Source organism: Parasteatoda tepidariorum, chromosome 5 (assembly GCF_982258835.1).
Source record: "Parasteatoda tepidariorum strain Cologne lab strain chromosome 5, Ptep-v5.0, whole genome shotgun sequence".
Taxonomy (NCBI): domain Eukaryota; kingdom Metazoa; phylum Arthropoda; class Arachnida; order Araneae; family Theridiidae; genus Parasteatoda; species Parasteatoda tepidariorum.
Window position 1 is genome coordinate 69,793,331 of NC_141759.1, and position 20,079 is coordinate 69,813,409.

General features: G+C 36.5%; 1 protein-coding gene across 1 annotated transcript; it reads right to left on the reverse strand.

Moving 5' to 3' along the window:
- Nucleotides 1-4,375: 4,375 nt before the first annotated feature.
- Nucleotides 4,376-5,701, reverse strand: LOC147809468 (uncharacterized). The gene has a single exon (XM_087162829.1). It carries the CDS (start codon nt 5,699-5,701, stop codon nt 4,376-4,378), a length of 1,326 nt encoding a protein of 441 aa, XP_087018955.1.
- Between the last annotated feature and the right edge of the window lie 14,378 nt (nt 5,702-20,079).

Genomic DNA, 20,079 nt, shown 5'->3' on the forward strand with positions numbered 1-20,079 from the left:
AATCTAATTCATGACATGAAATACTATAATCCGATTACTTCATTTTTTCTCTCAGATATGATCATATATAAATATTATCAATAGTGCTCAATCGCATATACCTATGGATACCTACCTCATGAGAGGGGAAATGACCAAGGGACCCGACTCGGAGGTAAATCGTAGAAGTTTCACTTCTATGATTTACTCAGCTCAGATTTAATTAGGAATCAACTCAGGTTTAATTAGGCCACTTCAGGGAAAGAGAAATTAGCAAATGGTGATCCCCGACCCAGAAGTGACCAACACCCTAAAATGAGTTTTTTATGTGTATAGTGAAAATGTGGATTTATTCTGATCACCACCTCTGCAATTCACCACCATTTTCCACAAACAACGCCATTGTTCCAGGTGCCCACGGGCACAACCACAGATGAAAGTGTGAAGTGTCAGCTTCGCAGACAGGTACACTGTATACGAATTTAGTTCAAGTTCCACTACGATTCACAATTATACAGGTTTCGCGAGAAGCGATCCAGCACTGTTAAAGCAGACGAATAATTTTTGAGAAGATTTAGGAGTCCACTGGTAAAGTATTGATTGGCTGAGAAAGGATCTTAATTTCGAGATGCAGTTTGACGGTTGGTTGATTAAAGTTTATTGGCACAAGAGCCAGACATGGCTATACTGCGCCAGCCACTAGGTTAAAGAATACTTTATTTTTAAAACAGGGAGTATAGTCCTATTTTTTTAACAAACGTAATAAGGTTGTGATGTATAGGGTCACCGATTAAGGATTTAAGATCAGGGTAAGAGCTGCCAAAGAGTTTGTTCCTCAAGTGCTCGAATCGTTTGCAGTTGGTTAAAACATGCTTAATTGTTATGTCGACTTGACATAGAGAACAACAAGGTGCAGGATCAGCAGTCAGTAAATGTTTATGGGTGAAACGGGAATGACCAATACGCAGTCTATTAATTATAACTTTGGTTTTGCGATCAACGGATACTAATTTGTGGTCTTCTAGAGAGGGAAAAATTTCGTGCATTTTATTGTCTTTTTGTTTGCTCCAGTGTTGTTTCCAAGCCAGCTGTATTGCAAATTTACATATTCGTTTCAGATCCAAAGGTGTTAAGAGGTTCCTGCATACGTTTTGAGTGGTTTTAGCCGCGGTATCAGCGCGGTCATTCCCGTGTATGCCAACATGGGACGGTATCCAGCAAAAGTGAATACTGTAATTTTCACCACATAATTTTGTGAAGCGACTTTGAATTTTCTGCAATATGGGGCTTTTTCCAATGTGAGAAAAGCTTGAAATGAAACTATAAGAGTCTGTATAGATAATCCACTTACGGTAAGTTTGGTTTGAAATAAAATTAAGTGATAACAAAATAGCATAACATTCCGCAGTGAAAACTGATGAGTCATGATATAACTGTTCAGATATAGTCAAATTTTCTATGACTACACCGCAACCAACATGATTATCGTGCTTAGATCCATCTGTAAAAATCGGTATAAAATCAACATAATCATTACGATGTTCATAAAATTTTTGAATAAAAATACTTGAGCTCGTGTCAGTTTTTTTTAAATTATTAAAAACATCTAAAATGTAAACTGAAAGATCAACCCAGGGTGGAATTGTCTCTGTATTAGTAAAAACATGGAAATTTAAAATGTTAAGGTCATTTAAAATGCGGATGATTCTAATTCCAAATGAAGGAATATAAGAAGGCCGTGAAGAGAAGTGAGTGACGTACTGTGGGTCAGTAATACTTGAATACAGTGGGTGATTTAGACTCGATTTAATTTTAAAATAATAATCCAATGAAAGTTTAAGATTACGAAAATGAAGAGATGGCTCAGAACACAACGCATACAGACTTTCAACTGGTGAGGTTCTAAATGCACCTGATGAGATTCTTAGACCTTGATGATGGATGGTATCCAGATATTTTAAAACAGATTGACGAGCTGATGAATATATAGGGATGCCATAGTCTAGTTTCGAGCGTATAACTGCACGATAAATTTTAATCATTGAGTCCATATCAGCACCCCAAGAACAATTTGTGAGGACTTTTAGAATATTTAATGATTGAGAGCATTTTTTCCTGATATAATTAATATGTGGCTTGAAGGTTAATTTAGAATCAAAAATCAGACCCAGATATTTTGTTTCTTCGAAAACCGGAATGACGATGTTATTTAGAGTGATTTCGGGATGGGGGTGAAGACCACGTTTGCGGCAAAAATGCACACAATGAGTTTTCTGAGATGAGAAGGTAAAACCATTTTCATTTGCCCATTTTAAAATTTTATTTACAGCCAGTTGCATTTGTCGTTCAATGAGTGACATATTTGTTGATCGGCATGAAATGCGGAAGTCATCCACAAATAACTCGCCATAAACTGAAGCAGGAAGTTCATTTAAAATGCCGTTTATTTTCAAAATGAAAAGCGTCACACTTAATACACTTCCCTGGGGAACTCCCTGTTCCTGAGGGTAAATGTCAGATGAAATTGAATTAATTTTTACTCTGAAAGTTCTGTTGGATAAAAAGTTTTCAATAAAATGAAACATATTTCCACCTATACCGCAATTGATAAGATCCCGAAGTATTCCGTAGCGCCACGTTCTGTCGTAGGCCTTCTCCATGTCAAAGAAAACTGAAACTAAATGTTGATTTTTTAAAAAGGCAAGGCGAATATCAGTTTCTAATTTAACTAAATTATCAATAGTGCTTCGCCCTCTGCGAAAGCCACTTTGATATTGAGTAAGGCAGTGTCGGGTTTCAAGGAAAGAGATTAAACGTCGATTGACCATTTTTTCGAACATCTTACAAAGGCAACTTGTTAGTGCGATAGGCCTATAACTTGAGGTCTCTTCGGGATTTTTTCCAGGCTTGAGAATGGGAATCACAAATGCTGTCGACCAGTTTTGGGGGAAAATTCTCTCTGTCCATATGCGATTATATAATTGCAGAAGTTGGTTTAAGGCTGTATTTGGTAGATTCTGTAACATAGAGTAGTGAATTCCATCGGGACCAGGCGTTGTTGAGTGGGTGTTTTTTAAAACATATTGAATTTCATTAAGTGTGAAAGGTTTATCATAATCACTGTTTGAGTTCTTAGGCATTAATTTAATTTTATCACTCTTTCTTTTTGTTGTGGCGAATGGTTCTTGATAACTAGATGAGCTAGAGACCTTAGCAAAAGCATCGGCGAGAGCATTTGCAATATCTGGAATGTGCGAGAAAGTTACATTATTACTTTTGAGGATTGGAATATTATGCTGAGTGTATTTACCGGATATTGCTTTAATTTTATTCCAGATAATGTTAGAGGGTGTATTATATGTTATGGAATTAACGTACTTTTTCCAGGATATATTTTGGGCGTTCCGTCGAACTCTACGAGCTACGGAGCGAGCTTTTTTAAATGCAATGAGGTTATCTATAGTAGGGTGTCTGCGGAAAACTTGCCACTGTCGTTTTTGTTCCTTTTGTGCTTGCTGACAATCATCATTCCACCACGGTTTTGGATGTTTTGGCAATTTATGTGATGACATTTTTGTACTTTGTTTAGCTGCTTCAAGTAATGTGTCTGTGAAATATTCAACTGCATTATTAATACTAGCTTGATTTATCAAATCTTCATCGACTTGTATGCATGATATAAATTTAGTCCAATTTGTGGTGTTCATCTTAAGTCGAGGAGTTCTGGGAATTTGGTAATTATTGAAGGCGGTATGAGTAAGTATTAATGGAAAATGGTCACTATTGAAGAGATTGTCATGCACATGAAATGACCAGTATGGAAGTTGAGATGGACTACAGATAGCTAGATCTATGGCGTGAAATGATCGTGAAGGTGCGTGGAAATGAGTGTTTTCTCCTGTATTCATAATGCATAAGCGATGATCGTCAATAAATTTCTCAATTATGAGTCCTCTACTATTGGAATCAGAGCTTCCCCAAATAGGGCTATGGCCGTTAAAATCTCCCAATATTATAAAGGGTTGCGGAAGTTGAGAGATCAAGTTATCTAAATCAGTTTGAGACACGTTATCTCGAGGAGGGAGGTAAATGCAACAAACTGTAAGCAGAAATTGAATGGAAATTTGAACAGCAATTGCTTGTAAATGAGTGTTAATTGTGATTGTATGGGATGGATATACAATGGAAGTCATGATCATGACTCCACCACAAGCTTTATTATTGTCTGTATTGTCTTTTCTAATTACATTATAGCCGCGAAGTTTGGTTGTTTGATTTGGCTTTAAGGAGGTTTCTTGAATACAAATGCAACATGGTGCGAATTTATTAATAATGTCAATGACGTCGGGTTTCGTAGAGTTAAAGCTTCTGCAATTCCAGGATATTATTTTGGCCATTACCTTTTAATTTTAAGTTTTGTATTTTTCGGACAGAGGTTTGGTGGAGTATCCAACCCTACATCGATTTGCATTTGTGGGTTTGGAAGTTCATCTGCAGTATTTTCATCTGTGCTCATTGCATCAGATTGGGAACATTGATGTTCCTGCTGATCTTTAGATTGTTTTAGTTTGTTTTTATGAAATCTGTTTTGCCTGCTTTTTGGTATGTATTTGTGTTTGGAAACTAATGGAGACTGGGTTAGTTTCTGTTGTAGTACACTTACTAATTTTGGAGTCAATTTCAAGTATTTTTGTTTTTCTGAAGTGCTTTGTGAAGGTGTTATAGATTTTTCAATATTTTGTGTTTGTCGATGAGATTGGGAAGATATTGTTTTTGATTTGCTAGCTGTTTGTCTTGGTGATAGAGTTTTTAGTTTTTCATTATGTGGCTCTGTTTCATTGATATCATATTGGATGCCAATAGATTTTGTACTTTTTGTGTTAGAAACTGCGGCAGCATATGAAATATTTTGTCGGGACTGGGAATTCAGGAATTTAGCTTTAGCTTCAGTATACGATAAGTTTTGTAATACCTTTATGTTTAGAATTTGTTTTTCTTGTTTCCATTTCAGACACTGACGAGAATTAGCAGAGTGTGGTTCGTTACAGTTTATGCATTGCTCAGGGAGTGTACAGGTTTTAAATGTATGATTAGGTTGACTGCAACGCGAACATGTTTCTTTTCCTCTGCAGTTGTTGGTTGAGTGACCGAATTTCTGGCACTTGAAGCAGCGCAATGGATTTGGTATATATGGTCTCACTTTGCAATTGATATAGCCTACTTTAATGTCGGTAGGTAGCGTGGCTGAGTTAAATGTCAAGATTAAGTGTTGAGTAGTTATAATGTCATTGCCTTTTTTAATAGTTATATGGCGAGCATCGATTACATCTTGATTAGAGAGTCCTTGAACGATATCAGTAACAGAAAGGTTTTGAAGAGATTTAACAGTGATAACACCTTTGGATATGTTTAGAGAATTATGAGGAGTTACAATGATAGGAATATTGTCTATTTTATTTGATTTCAGAAGAGACATAGTTTGCTTATTAGAAACTGTTTCGACTAGTAAATCGCCAGATGGCATTTGACGCACATTTTTCGGATTTCCTATTTGTGATTCTAGAAATTTTTGTACTATAAATGGGGACATGGTGGAGAGTTTCTTTTCTGGTGAGCTAAGTATTAAGAATCTAGATTTTGCAGCATCAAAGTTTGGACATTTGGAAAGATCAAATCTAGGTGGATATTTGTTGAGACTGGGTGAAACACCAGTTGAAACCATAGCAATAGATAATTTTCGTCTGAACACTCTCACGCCCACCACCGAGCCCAACAAGGGGGGTAGAAACACCGGCTCTGAACACCTCAGCCTCGGTGCTCTGCCCAGAGTAGTGTCAGATATAGTACTACACCAGGGGAGTGTGTATCCGCCAAAACTATCAGAGTTCAGGGGCACTCTCCTTATGCAGCGCTAGTCCCTAGCAGGATGCTAAGCATGCCCTACCAGCCGGTTGAAAGGGAGGGGGACCTAACCTCCTTCCACTCGTCTACAGTGAAGCTCGGGCCAAAGAGTACGCAGTCTACCAACTCCGAGATTGAAATGCCCCCTTGGGCGCCACACTCGTATGAGCGAGCAGACAGGTAGCTCCAGGCTCCCGTTTTCCACCTTACGAGACGCAGCACACGGCAAACGTGCTGGTCAGCAAAAGCTAACGTTGTTAGTCTGTAAGCTTTAGAGAAAAATTGGTTACTTAAAATAAATAGGTGAAACATGATAAATCAGGAAACCTGACAAAAACAGTAAAACACAAACAAAAATCTGAAGATCTGTAAATGATAAAGTGTTTTTGAATGAAATGAAATAACATTCGCTCACTAGGTCATTATAAATATTTGATAAAAAGTCGGAAACTCAAAACAGGACCGTCGCAAGAGAGAAATGGAAAAATGCTCAGGTCCGGCTCGGGGCCCCGGGTGCGCTGTACCCGTCACACAAGAGTGTGCCCCTGGGGGGGCAGTTTGACGGTAGCGTAAGAGTTGGTTTGCACCGGCGGAGTTCTTCGGTAGCGGGGTCCAAGTTGTCGGGCTCCCGGAAGCAGGAAGGTGACGTGTTGGAGCGAGGAGTAAGGCGCGAAGCCCAACTTGACTCTAGGGGAAACAGAAGTAACGGAGAGAAGAGTGATGCCGGCAAGCAGCGGCAGCTTGCCTGGCATAGAAGTAAGGCACGCATCTGGGTGAATGCGGTAAATAATGAAGCTGTTAAGGCCTTTAATAGGCAGTACTTAGAGAACCTGAAAATGGTTGGTTACCTCCAATGAGTGGGGGCAGCGTTAACGCAAATAAAAAGTGCAGTGATGGGGCACTGGCAATGATGGCAGAACAAATGAAAGTATTGAACGAAAAAATCGATTGTCTCTTATTAGGGAATAAAAGATTAGAACAAGAGAATAGATATTTTCAGAAGGCGGTATCACAGAGAGAGGAGCTGCCCACCCCCTGTGAATGTGAAAGAGACTATACCGGTAAATGTAACGACGGGTAAATTGTCTATTTCAAACAATTCCTCTAAGAAAAGAAAAAAGGGAAATAGCAATGCAAAGAAAGAGCAGAAAGTTGTAGAAAAAGGTAGCGAGAGAAAAGAGAACTCAGGATCATCTGATAACGATGTCAAATATAGAGGACAAATTAAAAAACCGAAAGTGGTAAAGAAAAAAGATGTAGAGAAAGAGAGAAAGAAGATGAATGTGAGGTAGAGCCTCAGACAGTGACGTAGAGGAAATGGAGTTGGAAAGAAATTTCCAACTTCAAAAGAATAAAAAACGGAATGTCCCTCCGACAATTATAAATGATAATACACAGCAAGGACAACGATCTCTAAGAAACTTAGAGAAAAGAAAATTAACGGTTTTACTGGAAAAGTATTCGGGGATACCATGAAAGTGTCACTAGCTTATGAAGATGATTACAGGAGTGTTACTCGGCACTTCAGAGAGTTGAATATTAAATTCCACACATTCAAACTGCAAATGAAAAATCCGCTTAGAGTGGCTTTGAAGGATATTCCTGCGAATATCAAGACTACTGAAGTGTAGGAAGCATTAATAGCTCACAGTTTCACCTTATTAAAGGTGAAACAAATGAGAAGTTTCAGAGACGGATATCTGAAAAAGCTTCCTTTATTCATAGTTACCATGCCCAAGAACAATCAAAATAAGGGGATTTTTGATCTCGTATTTTTAATGAACCTGAAAATTAAAGTTGAGTCATATAAAGGCAGAACAAATCATGTAACTCAGTTTTACAGATGTCAAGGTTTTAATCACCTGCAGGATTCCTGCAATCATGACATCAAATGTTTGAAGTGTGAAGAGGGGCACTTCACTCATCTTTGTGAAAAGAGCAGGAATAGCCCTGCTAAATGTGCAAACTGTGGGGGGTGAGCATCCCTCAAATTTTAGAAACTGCCCTAAATATCCAATAGGTCAAAACAAAGTATCTCGAATGGCACAACAAAATCGGACCTATAACAGAGAGCATAATGAGCTCAATATTAACAATCAAACTGCATTACGCGATGCTCGCTCAGTCACGACTCATCTAAAGGACTTAATAAATTCAATTGAAAAAGAAGCCTTGTCAGACCTTTTAAAAACTCTAAAATCAATAACTTATGATGAGTAGTACAAACAACAGTTTATAACGGAGTACGATCCAGATGTATTTGTAATCACTGAAACGCACTTGAATAAACAGTGTAATATTAAAGTCCCAAATTACACTACATATAGATGTGATAGAAGATATAGAGGAGGAGGAGTGGCGATCATCGCAAAAAATAATATGACTCATAATGAATATGACCAATCAAACGAAAATGGTATGGCATATGTTTCTACTAAACTACAACGATGAAACAATTTAGATAGTGGGGTTCTACAATGCGCCCACTCATACCATAACAGAGACTCTATTAAAAAGCTTTTTTGAAGGTGGACATGACACTATTGTAGCTGGCGACAATGAACAATTACAGACAACTTTTTTTTAAATTTTAATGCATTCAGAAACCCTCAAAACTCCCAGAAAACAGTTTATTACTTTCCTACAAAGGCTATTTATTTAGTTATCTATACATAATAAACGCGGCTGTGTGTGTGTCTGTAATCACAATATATCGCCCCAGAAGCCTCGCCCAGGCACGAAACTCGGCACATAATTGTGTTTTGACATAATGAAGAAGTATTTTTTTTTTCAAAAATTTGAATTAGTTTTTTAGTTATCAGTCATTTTGTCAATCTATCAGTCATCAGTCAATCTATGCTTTTTCGTCTTCAAAGAGCCATATTCAAAAAACTATTAAAAAATGCATATACTTTTCTCCACTCTTATAAATGTATGCTGATGCGAACCTTACTATTGAAATATTAATTTTCGACAACTTAAACCAATAATATACGAAGGAATTAATAATTTAATTGTAAGGTTCGCATTAGTTTACATTTATCAAAGTGGAGAAAAGTTTAACTTTTGTATTAAAAATGTGGCAACATATTCGATACGTAAATAGAACGCTTCGCTTAGATATATTTGTCGCTGTTCATAATTGTTATAATAAGTTTTTCTTGTTCTTTCCACGCTCTATTTTTTTTCTTAAGCGAAGACGATAAATTTTGTAGCGATATAGAAATTGATACCATAAAAAATTAATTCGTTTTCGTGTTCTTTTCATGTATTTAGCATTTTAGTTTTTTTTCTTAAGCGTTGTAGCTATATAATATATAAAATAGGAGTTTAATTGTTTTTGAAGGAACGATCACACTTACCTCGGATCTCTTTGGCTTTTCTATTCTTTATTTTAACAGTTTTTATTAAATGTAGTTAGTTATTTTCAGAAAGTTTCAGTTTGAAGGTAAGCACTTAGATTTTAATATTGAAGTTTCATGATTTGCTTTCATAGTAATTGTTGTTCTAAAGTATTCGTTGACTTCTTAAAAACCCAATTACTGACATGGCAGAGCCGCCTTCCAAAAAACTTTGTATTTTGTCAAAGAAAAAGATATTAAGAGATTCTCAAAGAAGAAGGGCCCAAGAAACGTCTGTGGAACGTCAAATAAGAATGGAACATGACCGAATTTCAACAAGCAATTCTAGAGCCCAAGAAGTATCAGAGAAACGTCAAAGAAGATTGGAAGTGGATCGTGTCTCAACTAGCAGTGCTAGGGCCCGAGAAACACCTGAGGAACGTCAAAGAAGATTAGAAGAGGTTTGTGTCTCTACTAGCAGTGCTAGGGCCCAAGAAACATCTGAAAAACGCGGAAGAAGATTAGATAATAATCGAGTCTCAACCAGAAATGCAAGGACCCGAAAAACATCCCAGGAACGTCGAAGAAAATCGTGCTTCAACATCCCAAGCTCGATTGCATTTGTGGCAAGACAAGGAAAACTCTGCATTTATGTACGACCCATCTTTATGTTATGCATCAGATCCATTGATAAAAATTGGTGGAATGGCAACAGAATGCATTTTTTCCCAGGCATTAAAATGGAAAGGTGAAACACCAAGTATGTGTTGTAGCAATGGAAAAATTAAGCTCTGTGAACTTCAAACACCTCCTGAACCTCTACTGGCATTGTTAACAGATTCTTCAATTGAAACAGTACATTTTCAAAGTAACATCAGAAGATAAAATTCATGCTTTCAGATGACATCATTGGGATCTGGGAGTGAAATTTGGGAACAAGGCTTTATGCCTACTTTCAAAGTTCAGGGACAAGTGTACCACAGAATATCAAGTCTACAACCACAAATAAATGATAAGCCAAAATTTCTTCAATTATACTTTGTAGGTGATCAGGAAAAGCAATCCGAACAACGTTGTAGGAATGTTTTGCAAGCAAAACAAGCATTAGTTTCAAGTTTGCAAGAAGTTGTGGTGGTTAGGTTAAATATATTAAATAAATTAATTCAATAAAAATTAACTATCAACACAGTTTAATAATAATAAAACATAAAAGAAATTATATTAAGTTACAAGTAGAAAGACGAATAGGATTAGCGACAGCAGCATTTCAGAAATGGTGTAAGTTCATCAGTCAGCAAGATGGAATGAATGTTAGACAATTGACCTGTTGCCATTTCTTGAAACTTAGGTTTTAACACAGAGATGTTGCCATCTTATAGAAAAGTCATTTCCTTGAGGGGAAAGTTATGTACTGCCACCTGGCGAGTAAAGTTCATCGCCATCTGGTGAGAAGGTGGTTCACCACAAAGTGTTGCATGAACACAATAATTACGTGAGAAGTTTTAAGTTGGCCATGGAGAACTTTATTTGTGTAAACCTTTAGCGTGGCGGACAGCTGGCCGCCTCAGGCGGCTAGTTTTTAATAAAAAAAACGCTTACTTTCGTTTTCACCTGAAACAGGGAGTCACGTGATTATTCACGAACTGACGTCACATATCGTCGCTTTGAAACTAAACCGTAGTAACTCAAAAAAATCGAAAAATGAGATATTAGGGTCATTTTGTATAAAAAGAATCACCCTTTTAGAGAAACAACGTGTTATCTTCATAGTTCCATAAAATTAATTTAGAGAGCAGTTAAATCGCTATCGCATTGCCACGATTAGCATTAGCGCGGAAAATTTGAAATCGCTCTCCTGAAAAACTTGTTTTTTTGAGTTACAACGGTTTAGTTTCAAAGCGACGATGTGTCCTTCTGCAGTTCACTTACAATCGCTGTGCTGTGAAAGCCAATACGTTCTTGCTTTCGTTTAAATTTTCGTAATTAAATCCAATAATTTTAGATGGTCAATAGCCATTTATATAAAAAATTGAGCCCTAATATCTCTTAATAAAAATGCATGTTTAATATAACGTATTTTTATAATGTTAAATTTCAGTGGTACCCATTGAAACATTGTTAATAGTGGACGAAATTTTCTAGCTCTGAATACTTAAGATTTTTTAGTTCAATAAAAAAAAGCGTGTGCTATTGCTCATTGAATGATGCGTTATAAATACAAAATAACTTCATTTTATTTATTTTTATTCTTTTTCACCAATCTTAATTTTAGTGTATACTCCAAAATCATTTCGAAGATTTATTTTCATCTTAAGTGAAAGAAATGTTGGATCAATTTTTTATGTAAAATAAATAGTTTTAGATTTTAAAATGTAGGAAAGCTTAAGTTATTGATAATTTCTATTTATTTATTCTAGCGTGAATTCAAAGCATGTAATTGTCTTCAGCACAGCAGTAGCCTTTTTAAAAAACTTGTGATCTCAGCAAAACTTTAAATTCATTCTTTCAGCATAAAAATTTAAAAAAAAATATTATATATTCCAGTAGATTTTATTAACTTCATTTTAATTATCTTAATCTATGTTATAAGAGTATTTGAAATCAGGGATATGCATTTACTTAATTCTTTATTACAGAAACAGGAATTAAATTTTATAAATGCATATAAAAATAATTTTTCGCCATAGCAAAGTTCCTATTTACTCAAAGAATAAAAATATTGAGAAAAAGTATCAACATCACTGTTTATTTTTTAATTATTTAATAAATAAAGAATGTGTATTGTAATTTCTTTCCATTTTGTATAAGTTAATTTTTTATTATTGTTCTTTAGCTTTAGTGAAGCAAAAACTTCTAGCTTAATGATATTCGCTGAAATTTTGTGGATAAATGAGAAATTAAGTGAAAATTTAAGTATAGCTAGATTGTGGTGATGATGATGGTCAGATATATTTCAATGGACTAGATTCTTAAAAGTGTTGATACGTTTTCGGCTATACCGAATTATTAACCTGAGATTTCTTTAAACTATTTTGATTAAATTTTTTAATTAAAAATGTATAATGTATTAATTTTACTATTTTAGAATTCTTCATTGCAAGCACTGACAAATAGTTTGCAAAAATAAGGAGAAAAATGAACAATAACCATACTTTGTTAATACTATATTGCAGAAAAAGGAATTAAAATTTATAAATTTAAAAATAATTTCTAACTGTAACGAAATTCCTATTTACGCAAGAATAGTAAATATAAGCGTTAATGTGTATTTAAATATTTAATACATAGTAAAAAAAGATGACATAAGCTGCATTAGTAAATATTCACTTAAAAAGAAATTCTTCAACTCTAGTAATAAATAAATGGAAGAAGCAACATTTAATTACATTATTTGAATTTGAGGTTTGCGGATTGTATGGAAGAGCATTTCTCATTAAATCAGAACTTATTTCCTTACAATGATAAATTAGTAAATGAAAGCGTAGAAAATTTTATGAAAGAATATAAAGTTGAAAGAGATAATAGTAAAGTTGAATAATAAAAAATCCCCTTGCTTAGATAATATAAAGAATAAAATGATCTAACTCCTACCTGATAATTATATAGAATACTTGGCCAAGATATTTAATGCATGTCTGTCGTTAAACTATACTTTCCTGAAATATGGAAAACTGCAAATTTTATTTTATTTCCTGAACCAAACAAAGGTTTACTTTCTACATCCAGCTATCGACCTATAAGTTTGCTCTGAACTCTTGGGAAAATACGGGCAATAGTATAATCGGATAAAATTATTTCTCAGTTGTTTGCCAGATGAACAGTACGGATTCAGCGCAAACCTAGATACAACGAAACAGTTATTAAGCATTGTTGATTATGTTGGCAGAGGACTACATTTAAAACAGACTTCAGCTTTGTGGATATTAGCAAAGCGTTTGATAGAGCTTGGTACAATGGAGTGATTTATAAATTAATTGAGCTAGAATTCTCAAAAGGAATAATAAAATTATATTCCTTTTGGGAATTCTAGCTCAGAAAGGAATAATAAAGCTATTTGGCACATAGAAACTTTCAAATTAGAAAGAAAAATGTATGCTCCACGGTGAGGAGTATCAGAGCAGGCATACCGCAAGGTAGCATACTCGGACCAATTTTGTGTTTCCTATTTTCACACGATTTTCCGATCGATAGGGAACAGCTTAACTGCATTTTATGCAGATGACACAGGTGTTATAGTAAGATCAAGTAACCCGAACATGGCTATAGAAAAATTGCAGGATTCGATGTATGATTATATGAGGAATGGTGGTTGGACTGGAAGTTTGAAATAAACGCTCAAAAGTCCCAACTATTGGTAATCCAGAAGAACGGGAAACCAATTAGAAAGCATAATGAACTCTTTAATCAAGTGATACCACGGGTAAACAAAGCAACGTACTTAGGTCTAGTCATTAACAACAGACTGACTTGGTCGGATCATGTGAAAAACGTGAAAGATAAAGGAAATGCTGCAACTATAAGACTGCAATCCATTATGTACAGTGAAAAACTGAGTTTAAAACTAAAGAGGTTACAATTCACCTCCATGATTAGAACAATAATGACCTATGCCTCGCCAGCATGGTGTAATGTTTCAGAACGTGAGCTTGGGAAACTCACGAGAGCGCAGAACAAGATTTTAAGAAGGATAACTGGCGCACAGTGGTATCAGAGAATGTAGACATACGCACAGGCCTAGAGAGTGACAGTTTTGATCACCATTTTAACAAACTAAATCGAAATATTTTTAAGAAAACGTTAAACTGTAAAACTGCAAATTTCGACTCAAACTTAGCTGAAAACATCTCCCTGAGGCCAGTTGCTCACTTTTTCACAAGTGATGTAACATTGACCATGTGAGCATATCCCAATGGCGCGAATATAGTGATTATATATTATATGGCAATGGCACCGCAAAATATACATGGCTCTATAAATATATAAATGGCACTAATAAATATATAAAGACAAAACAAACAAGAAAAACTCGGACGTGGACTTGTAACTATTATGAAAGCGTTGACACAAATCAACTTGATTTGTTTAAAAACTTGACTATGCTTTGTAAAAGTGCACTAAGAAATGAAATGGATGTAATGAGAACGTGAAGAGAGAAAGAAAATTAATTGTATCTGGGATGTTCAATTAATTTTTGATAAACTCCTTACTAGAAGTATACTTTTTATTTTTACTTACTTATTTACCTTATGTTACTGCAAAAATTTATAATTCAAAAATATTCTAAGTTCAATAATGCAAAAATATTCTAAGTTCAAGGAAGCTATGAATGAAATTAAGGTCTATGACTTCGAATGTAAAAGTAGTCAAGAAAATATGATAATAAAACCAAAATCTGACCACGCCCACAGAAATATCAGAAAGTATGTGGAAGACAATAATTACGAACACTTTTCATATACACTCCCGAATGAAAGATGAGAGTAGTTTTTAAATACGTCCCAGCTGATTATGGAGAAAACAAATTACTAGAATACCTGGCAAAAGAATACCCGGTTGCAGAAATCAAACAAATGACGAGGAGATGTAAAGGAGAAACTAAAAAATTTACCATATTCCTTGTTTCATTGCGAAGAGAAAACTTCAAGAAAATCTCTGATGTAACACATATAGATGATTTGCAAATTAAAGTTGAAGCATATAGAACCCTACCTGAACCGGCAAAATATCACTGGTGGCGGGTTTTCTACTATTCAGCTGCTATGTGTAGACTGCACCCGAAATGTGGAAAAGATCACTTGACTACAGATTGCACAAAAAGTAGAGAGGAAAATCCCTGGACCTGCAATTGTGGCTTCGAACACCCAGCGAATTACCGAGGATGTTCGAAATTCCCATTAGTACGAGACAAAAAATGAAAAGGAACAAACCCCAAGAAAGGGTTTTTGAAAGTGAAAGTTGTTTTTAATAAACTTAACCACATAGTGAGCGTCTTAAATGGCACGAATACAATCCCGCAGCTCAGAAGAGCAGTCGAAAGAATAGAATGAGATTAACTAAATAAGAATAATAATAAAACCATTTCTCAGTTGTTTACCAGATGAACGGTATGGATTCAACGCAAAACTGGATACAACAAAACAGTTATTACTCACAGTGGATTATGCTGGCAGATGATTACATTTAAAACAGACTTCAGCTTTGTTGATGCTTGATATTAGCAAAGCGTTTGATAGAGTTTGGCACAATGGAGTGATTTATAAATTAATTGAGCTAGAATTCTTAAAAGGATTGATTGATTGAATGTAGAGTTTAATGGCACAAAATCCAAATGTGGACATGCTGCGCCAAACAATATGTTTATACATGTCAAAATTGAAGTGCATACTTATTTTCCTAAATATAATTAAAAATTGATAAAATCATATACAAACAATCAACGGAAGTATTGGAATAAAATCACGTCAAAGTTAAAACACAGTAAAATAGTATAAAAGTAAGAATATCCTTCTAAAAATGAATAAATTCATGAACAGAATAAACTTATATACAATTTAAAATGCCAATAGCACGTAAAAATGCAAAAATGTTCGGATGATGAGAGTCACCTAACAAATCTCCCATAGATAAAATAGAACTGCCAAAAAAGGCAAGACGATGTCTGTTAAAATACGGGCAAGTGATTAAGATATGGTGAATCGAAAGTAAAACATCACAAGTGTTGCATTGAGGAGGTGGTTCACCAAACAACAAATGTAGATGGGTCAGTCTGGTGTGTCCGATTCGCAGACGGGTAAGCTTAACATCTGCACTACGTAGTCGCAACACAGGGAAGGGTTCCAAATTTGACTTATGAGCGTGCAACTTATTATTCACTTGGTTATCCCACTGCTGCTGCCATAAAGATTTTATATACTTTTTAATATGTATTTTTACATCTGAGAATGGTATAGATAAATTTAAAGTAGTAGTAGCAGATCGCGCTGCTGTATCGGCTAAATCATTGCCTGGGATTCCAACGTGACTTGGAACCCAGCAAAATAAAATATCGAAACCATTTTTATGAAGATTAAATAGCAAATGCTGTATAAAACACAAAATGGGATGAGTTTCATTGTCAAAATGGTTGAGTTGGCGCAACACGCTCATACTATCTGAGTAAACGCAGTATTTTCGATTCAAACTAGCTGAAATAAGCCTTAATGCCAACAGAATTGCAACTGCCTCAGCGGTGAATACGGAACACATAGTTGGTATTTTATAACTGTAGGTGTCGTCAGCAATAACAATGCCACAGCCTACATAGCCAGGACATTTTGAGCCATCTGTGAAAACCGGAACATGTTGACAATATTGATGACGATGAGCTTTGTATAGTTGCTGAAAAATGATAGGCGCAACATGAGATTTACTATGTACATCGAATGGAGAATGAAAATGATATTGTGAAACGTTCCAAGGTGGAATAAGCGAGTGATCGACACATTGTGTTGTTGAGTCACAGATATTGAATGATTGGTTGAGCGAGCACATGCGAGCATTAAAAGGGCGAACATGTGAGGGTCGAGCATCATAAATCCGCTCTAAACTTACTGGAAGTGTTTCACGTTTAAGAGGGTGTGATGTGGATGAGACTACGTGAAAATAATATGTTAGACTGAGCTGCATGCGTCTCAAATCTAGAGGCAATTGGTGACACACAGCATACAGGCTTTCAACTGGAGAAGTACGAAATGCGCCGCTACATATACGCAAGGCAGTATGATGCACTGTATCCAACCTTTTAATGTGAGAAGCTGAGGCAGTGCCATATACTGCACAAGCATAATCAATACGCGATAGAATAAGTGCTTGATATATCCGTAGTAAGGCAATACGATCTGCACCCCAATGCGTATTTGAAATGACGCGTAACATGTTCATAGTTTTCTCACAGCGTTTTCGCAACTGTCTAATATGAGGGCCAAATGTCAACTTCTTGTCGAAAATCACTCCCAAAAATTTAGCTTCTTCAACTACGGGTATAGCAATGTTATTAATATGTATGAAGGGATCATTATGCAGCCTGCGCAACCGACAAAAATGCATGCATGAACTTTTGGAGGGGGAAATTGTATGCCCGTTCTCATCACACCATTTGATGGTTTTATTCACAGCAAGTTGAAGTTGACGTTCAATCACTCGCATGTCAGATCCTGAGCATGAGACGTTGAGATCGTCCACGTATAGTGAACCAAAAACTGTAGGTGGTAAAATATGTAAAATGAGAGATACATGAACGATGAAAAGTATGACACTCAGAACGCTACCCTGTGGAACACCTTCAGATTGAATGTAGACATCAGAGACTGTATTACCCAGTCTGACTCGAAAATACCTCTGTCTCAGAAAGTTTTCAATAAATGCAGGGAGATGACCTCGAAGACCCATGTTAAACAAAGCCTTTAGAATGCCGTAACGCCATGTTCGATCGTACGCCTTCTCAATATCAAAGAAGATAGAGATAAAATGGCTACGTCGAACAAAAGCATTACGAATACGCGATTCCAAAGCAGCAATGTTGTCTATAGTCGATCTGCCCTTGCGAAATCCACTTTGAAAGTCGGGGATTAGATGTTTCCTCTCTAGATAATAGACAAGTCGAGAATTTACCATGCGCTCGAGAGTTTTGCAGAAGCAACTCGTCAGCGCAATCGGGCGATAGTTCATCGGATTTGTCGCATCCTTACCTGGCTTCAAGATAGGTATGACAATGGCCTCACGCCAATTAGTTGGAAATATCTGTTCTAACCATATTCGATTGAAAAGATCGAGAATATTGCGCAAGGAGACAGTATTCAAGTGGCGTAGCATGCAATACGTAATTCCATCGGGGCCAGGGCTTGTATTGGGAGATTTCGCAATTGCTCGTAGTAATTCTGTAAAAGTAAATGGTTGATTATACTGCAGTTGCTGTCGAGTCACAAAATTTAGTTTATTTTTTTCCGCAACGCGCTTATGGCTTTGAAACGCTCGGCTGTAACTGTCAGGACTGGAGACGGCAGCAAAAGCTTCACCTAGGATGTTACTCACATCTACAGGATCTGAGTAAATAGTACCGTTTCTTTCAAATACCGGAAGATGGAATTCACGGTACATACCATTCGCCTTTTTAACTCTCGACCAGACTTGTCTGGGAGACGTTGTAGATGTGATAGATGAAACGTAACGCTTCCAAGACTCCCTTTGACTTTGGCGCCTTGTCCTACGAAAGAAAGCTCTAGCTCGTTTAAAAGCCACAAAATTAGTGTTTGTTGGATAGCGACGGAAGATGTTCCACAATCTCTGCTTCTCTTTGCGAGCCGCAGAGCAATCGGCATTCCACCATGGTCGGCGGTGACGGGGAAGAGAGGTAGATGTTTTCGGTATGCTAACTTCGGCAGCATGCATTATGACCGAAGTTACGTTTTCAACTGCATCACTTATATTGCTAGAGTTAACCATATCTTCAGTGATATCAGCAAGCTGATTAAAGAGACTCCAATCAGCATGATGATATATGAAGACAGAGGGTCTAGGAGTGATATTACTAGTAGATGAATATGAAATGATGACAGGAAAGTGGTCGCTGTTATGAAGGTCATCATCAACTGAGAGTTGTGAGAATGGTAAAATTGCCGGTGAACATAAAGCTAAATCAATGCAATGGAAAGTCTGTGTGGGTGCATGAAAATATGTGTCCTCTCCTTGATTCAATAAACATAAGTTATGATCAATAATGAGTCTTTCTATTTGACATCCGCGTGCATTGGAGTCGGAACTACCCCATAATTCGCTGTGACCATTAAAATCCCCTAATAGTAGAAAAGGTGTGGGCAGTTGATGAATCAATGAGTTTAAATCGATTTGAGTTATAGCGGCATGTGGAGGTAAGTAAACAGAGCAGATTGTAATGGAGATATTAACGTAAATTTGAACGGCAACAGCCTGTAATGGAGTCGACAATGAAATGAGAGATGATGGGAAACTTGTAGAGATTAATATTGCAACACCACCGCTAGGTCGATTAGTATCAACGCAATCCTTTCGATGGCAGACATAGTTGCGAAGTTTAAAATTGTCTGATGAAACCAAAAATGTTTCTTGAAGCGCAAGACATAAAGGTTGATATTTAGATACAATATCTCTGATATCAGAGATTTTATTTCTTGCACTGCGACAGTTCCAAGAAATAAGGGAAATTGTCATTATTTCTTTTTCTTGGATGTAGAAGTAGATGTGGATGGAGGTGCGTCATCCATCGGAAGTTCATCAAAAAGCGATTCATCTTCTGAAGGATGTAACGTTAAAATATCATCCGCCTTCTGTGCAATAGCAGAAGCAGATTGATTAGAGTACTGATTAAATTTAGGATTTTTCTTCTTCCGGGTGAGTCCCGGTTTTTCGCTAGGAGGGAGTTTTGACTTCGAGCGCTGCGTAAAGTCAGGCCGAGGCTTCACTGAGAAATCTGTCCGAGATGCTTTTGTAGGTGGAGGAGATGTTGAGACAGGTCTACGAGGTGCTGAAGGTCCAGTAAAATTAAATATGGGCTTTTTGTTGCTCTGTGTCAATGGAATCGGAATTTTTTGATTTTTGGGCTGTGAGGGAGGGGCTGGTAGATTATCTGTTTGAGTGCTCACTGAATTATATGAAATTTTAGTAGCCGCGGAATAGGATACACCCGGGCGAGGAGTACGGGCGGTGACTATCCGGCGAGCTTCACTGAACGTAACATTTTGCAACACTTTTACACTTTGTATTTCTTTCTCTTGGGACCATTTTGGGCAGTTCCTGGAGTATGCTGCATGCGCGCCATTGCAGTTACTGCAAAGGGCTGGCAGCT

Bases quoted from the DNA above. Each gene is read 5' to 3' on its own strand.
- LOC147809468 (XM_087162829.1), bottom strand. From the start codon at position 5,701: ATGGTTTCAACTGGTGTTTCACCCAGTCTCAACAAATATCCACCTAGA.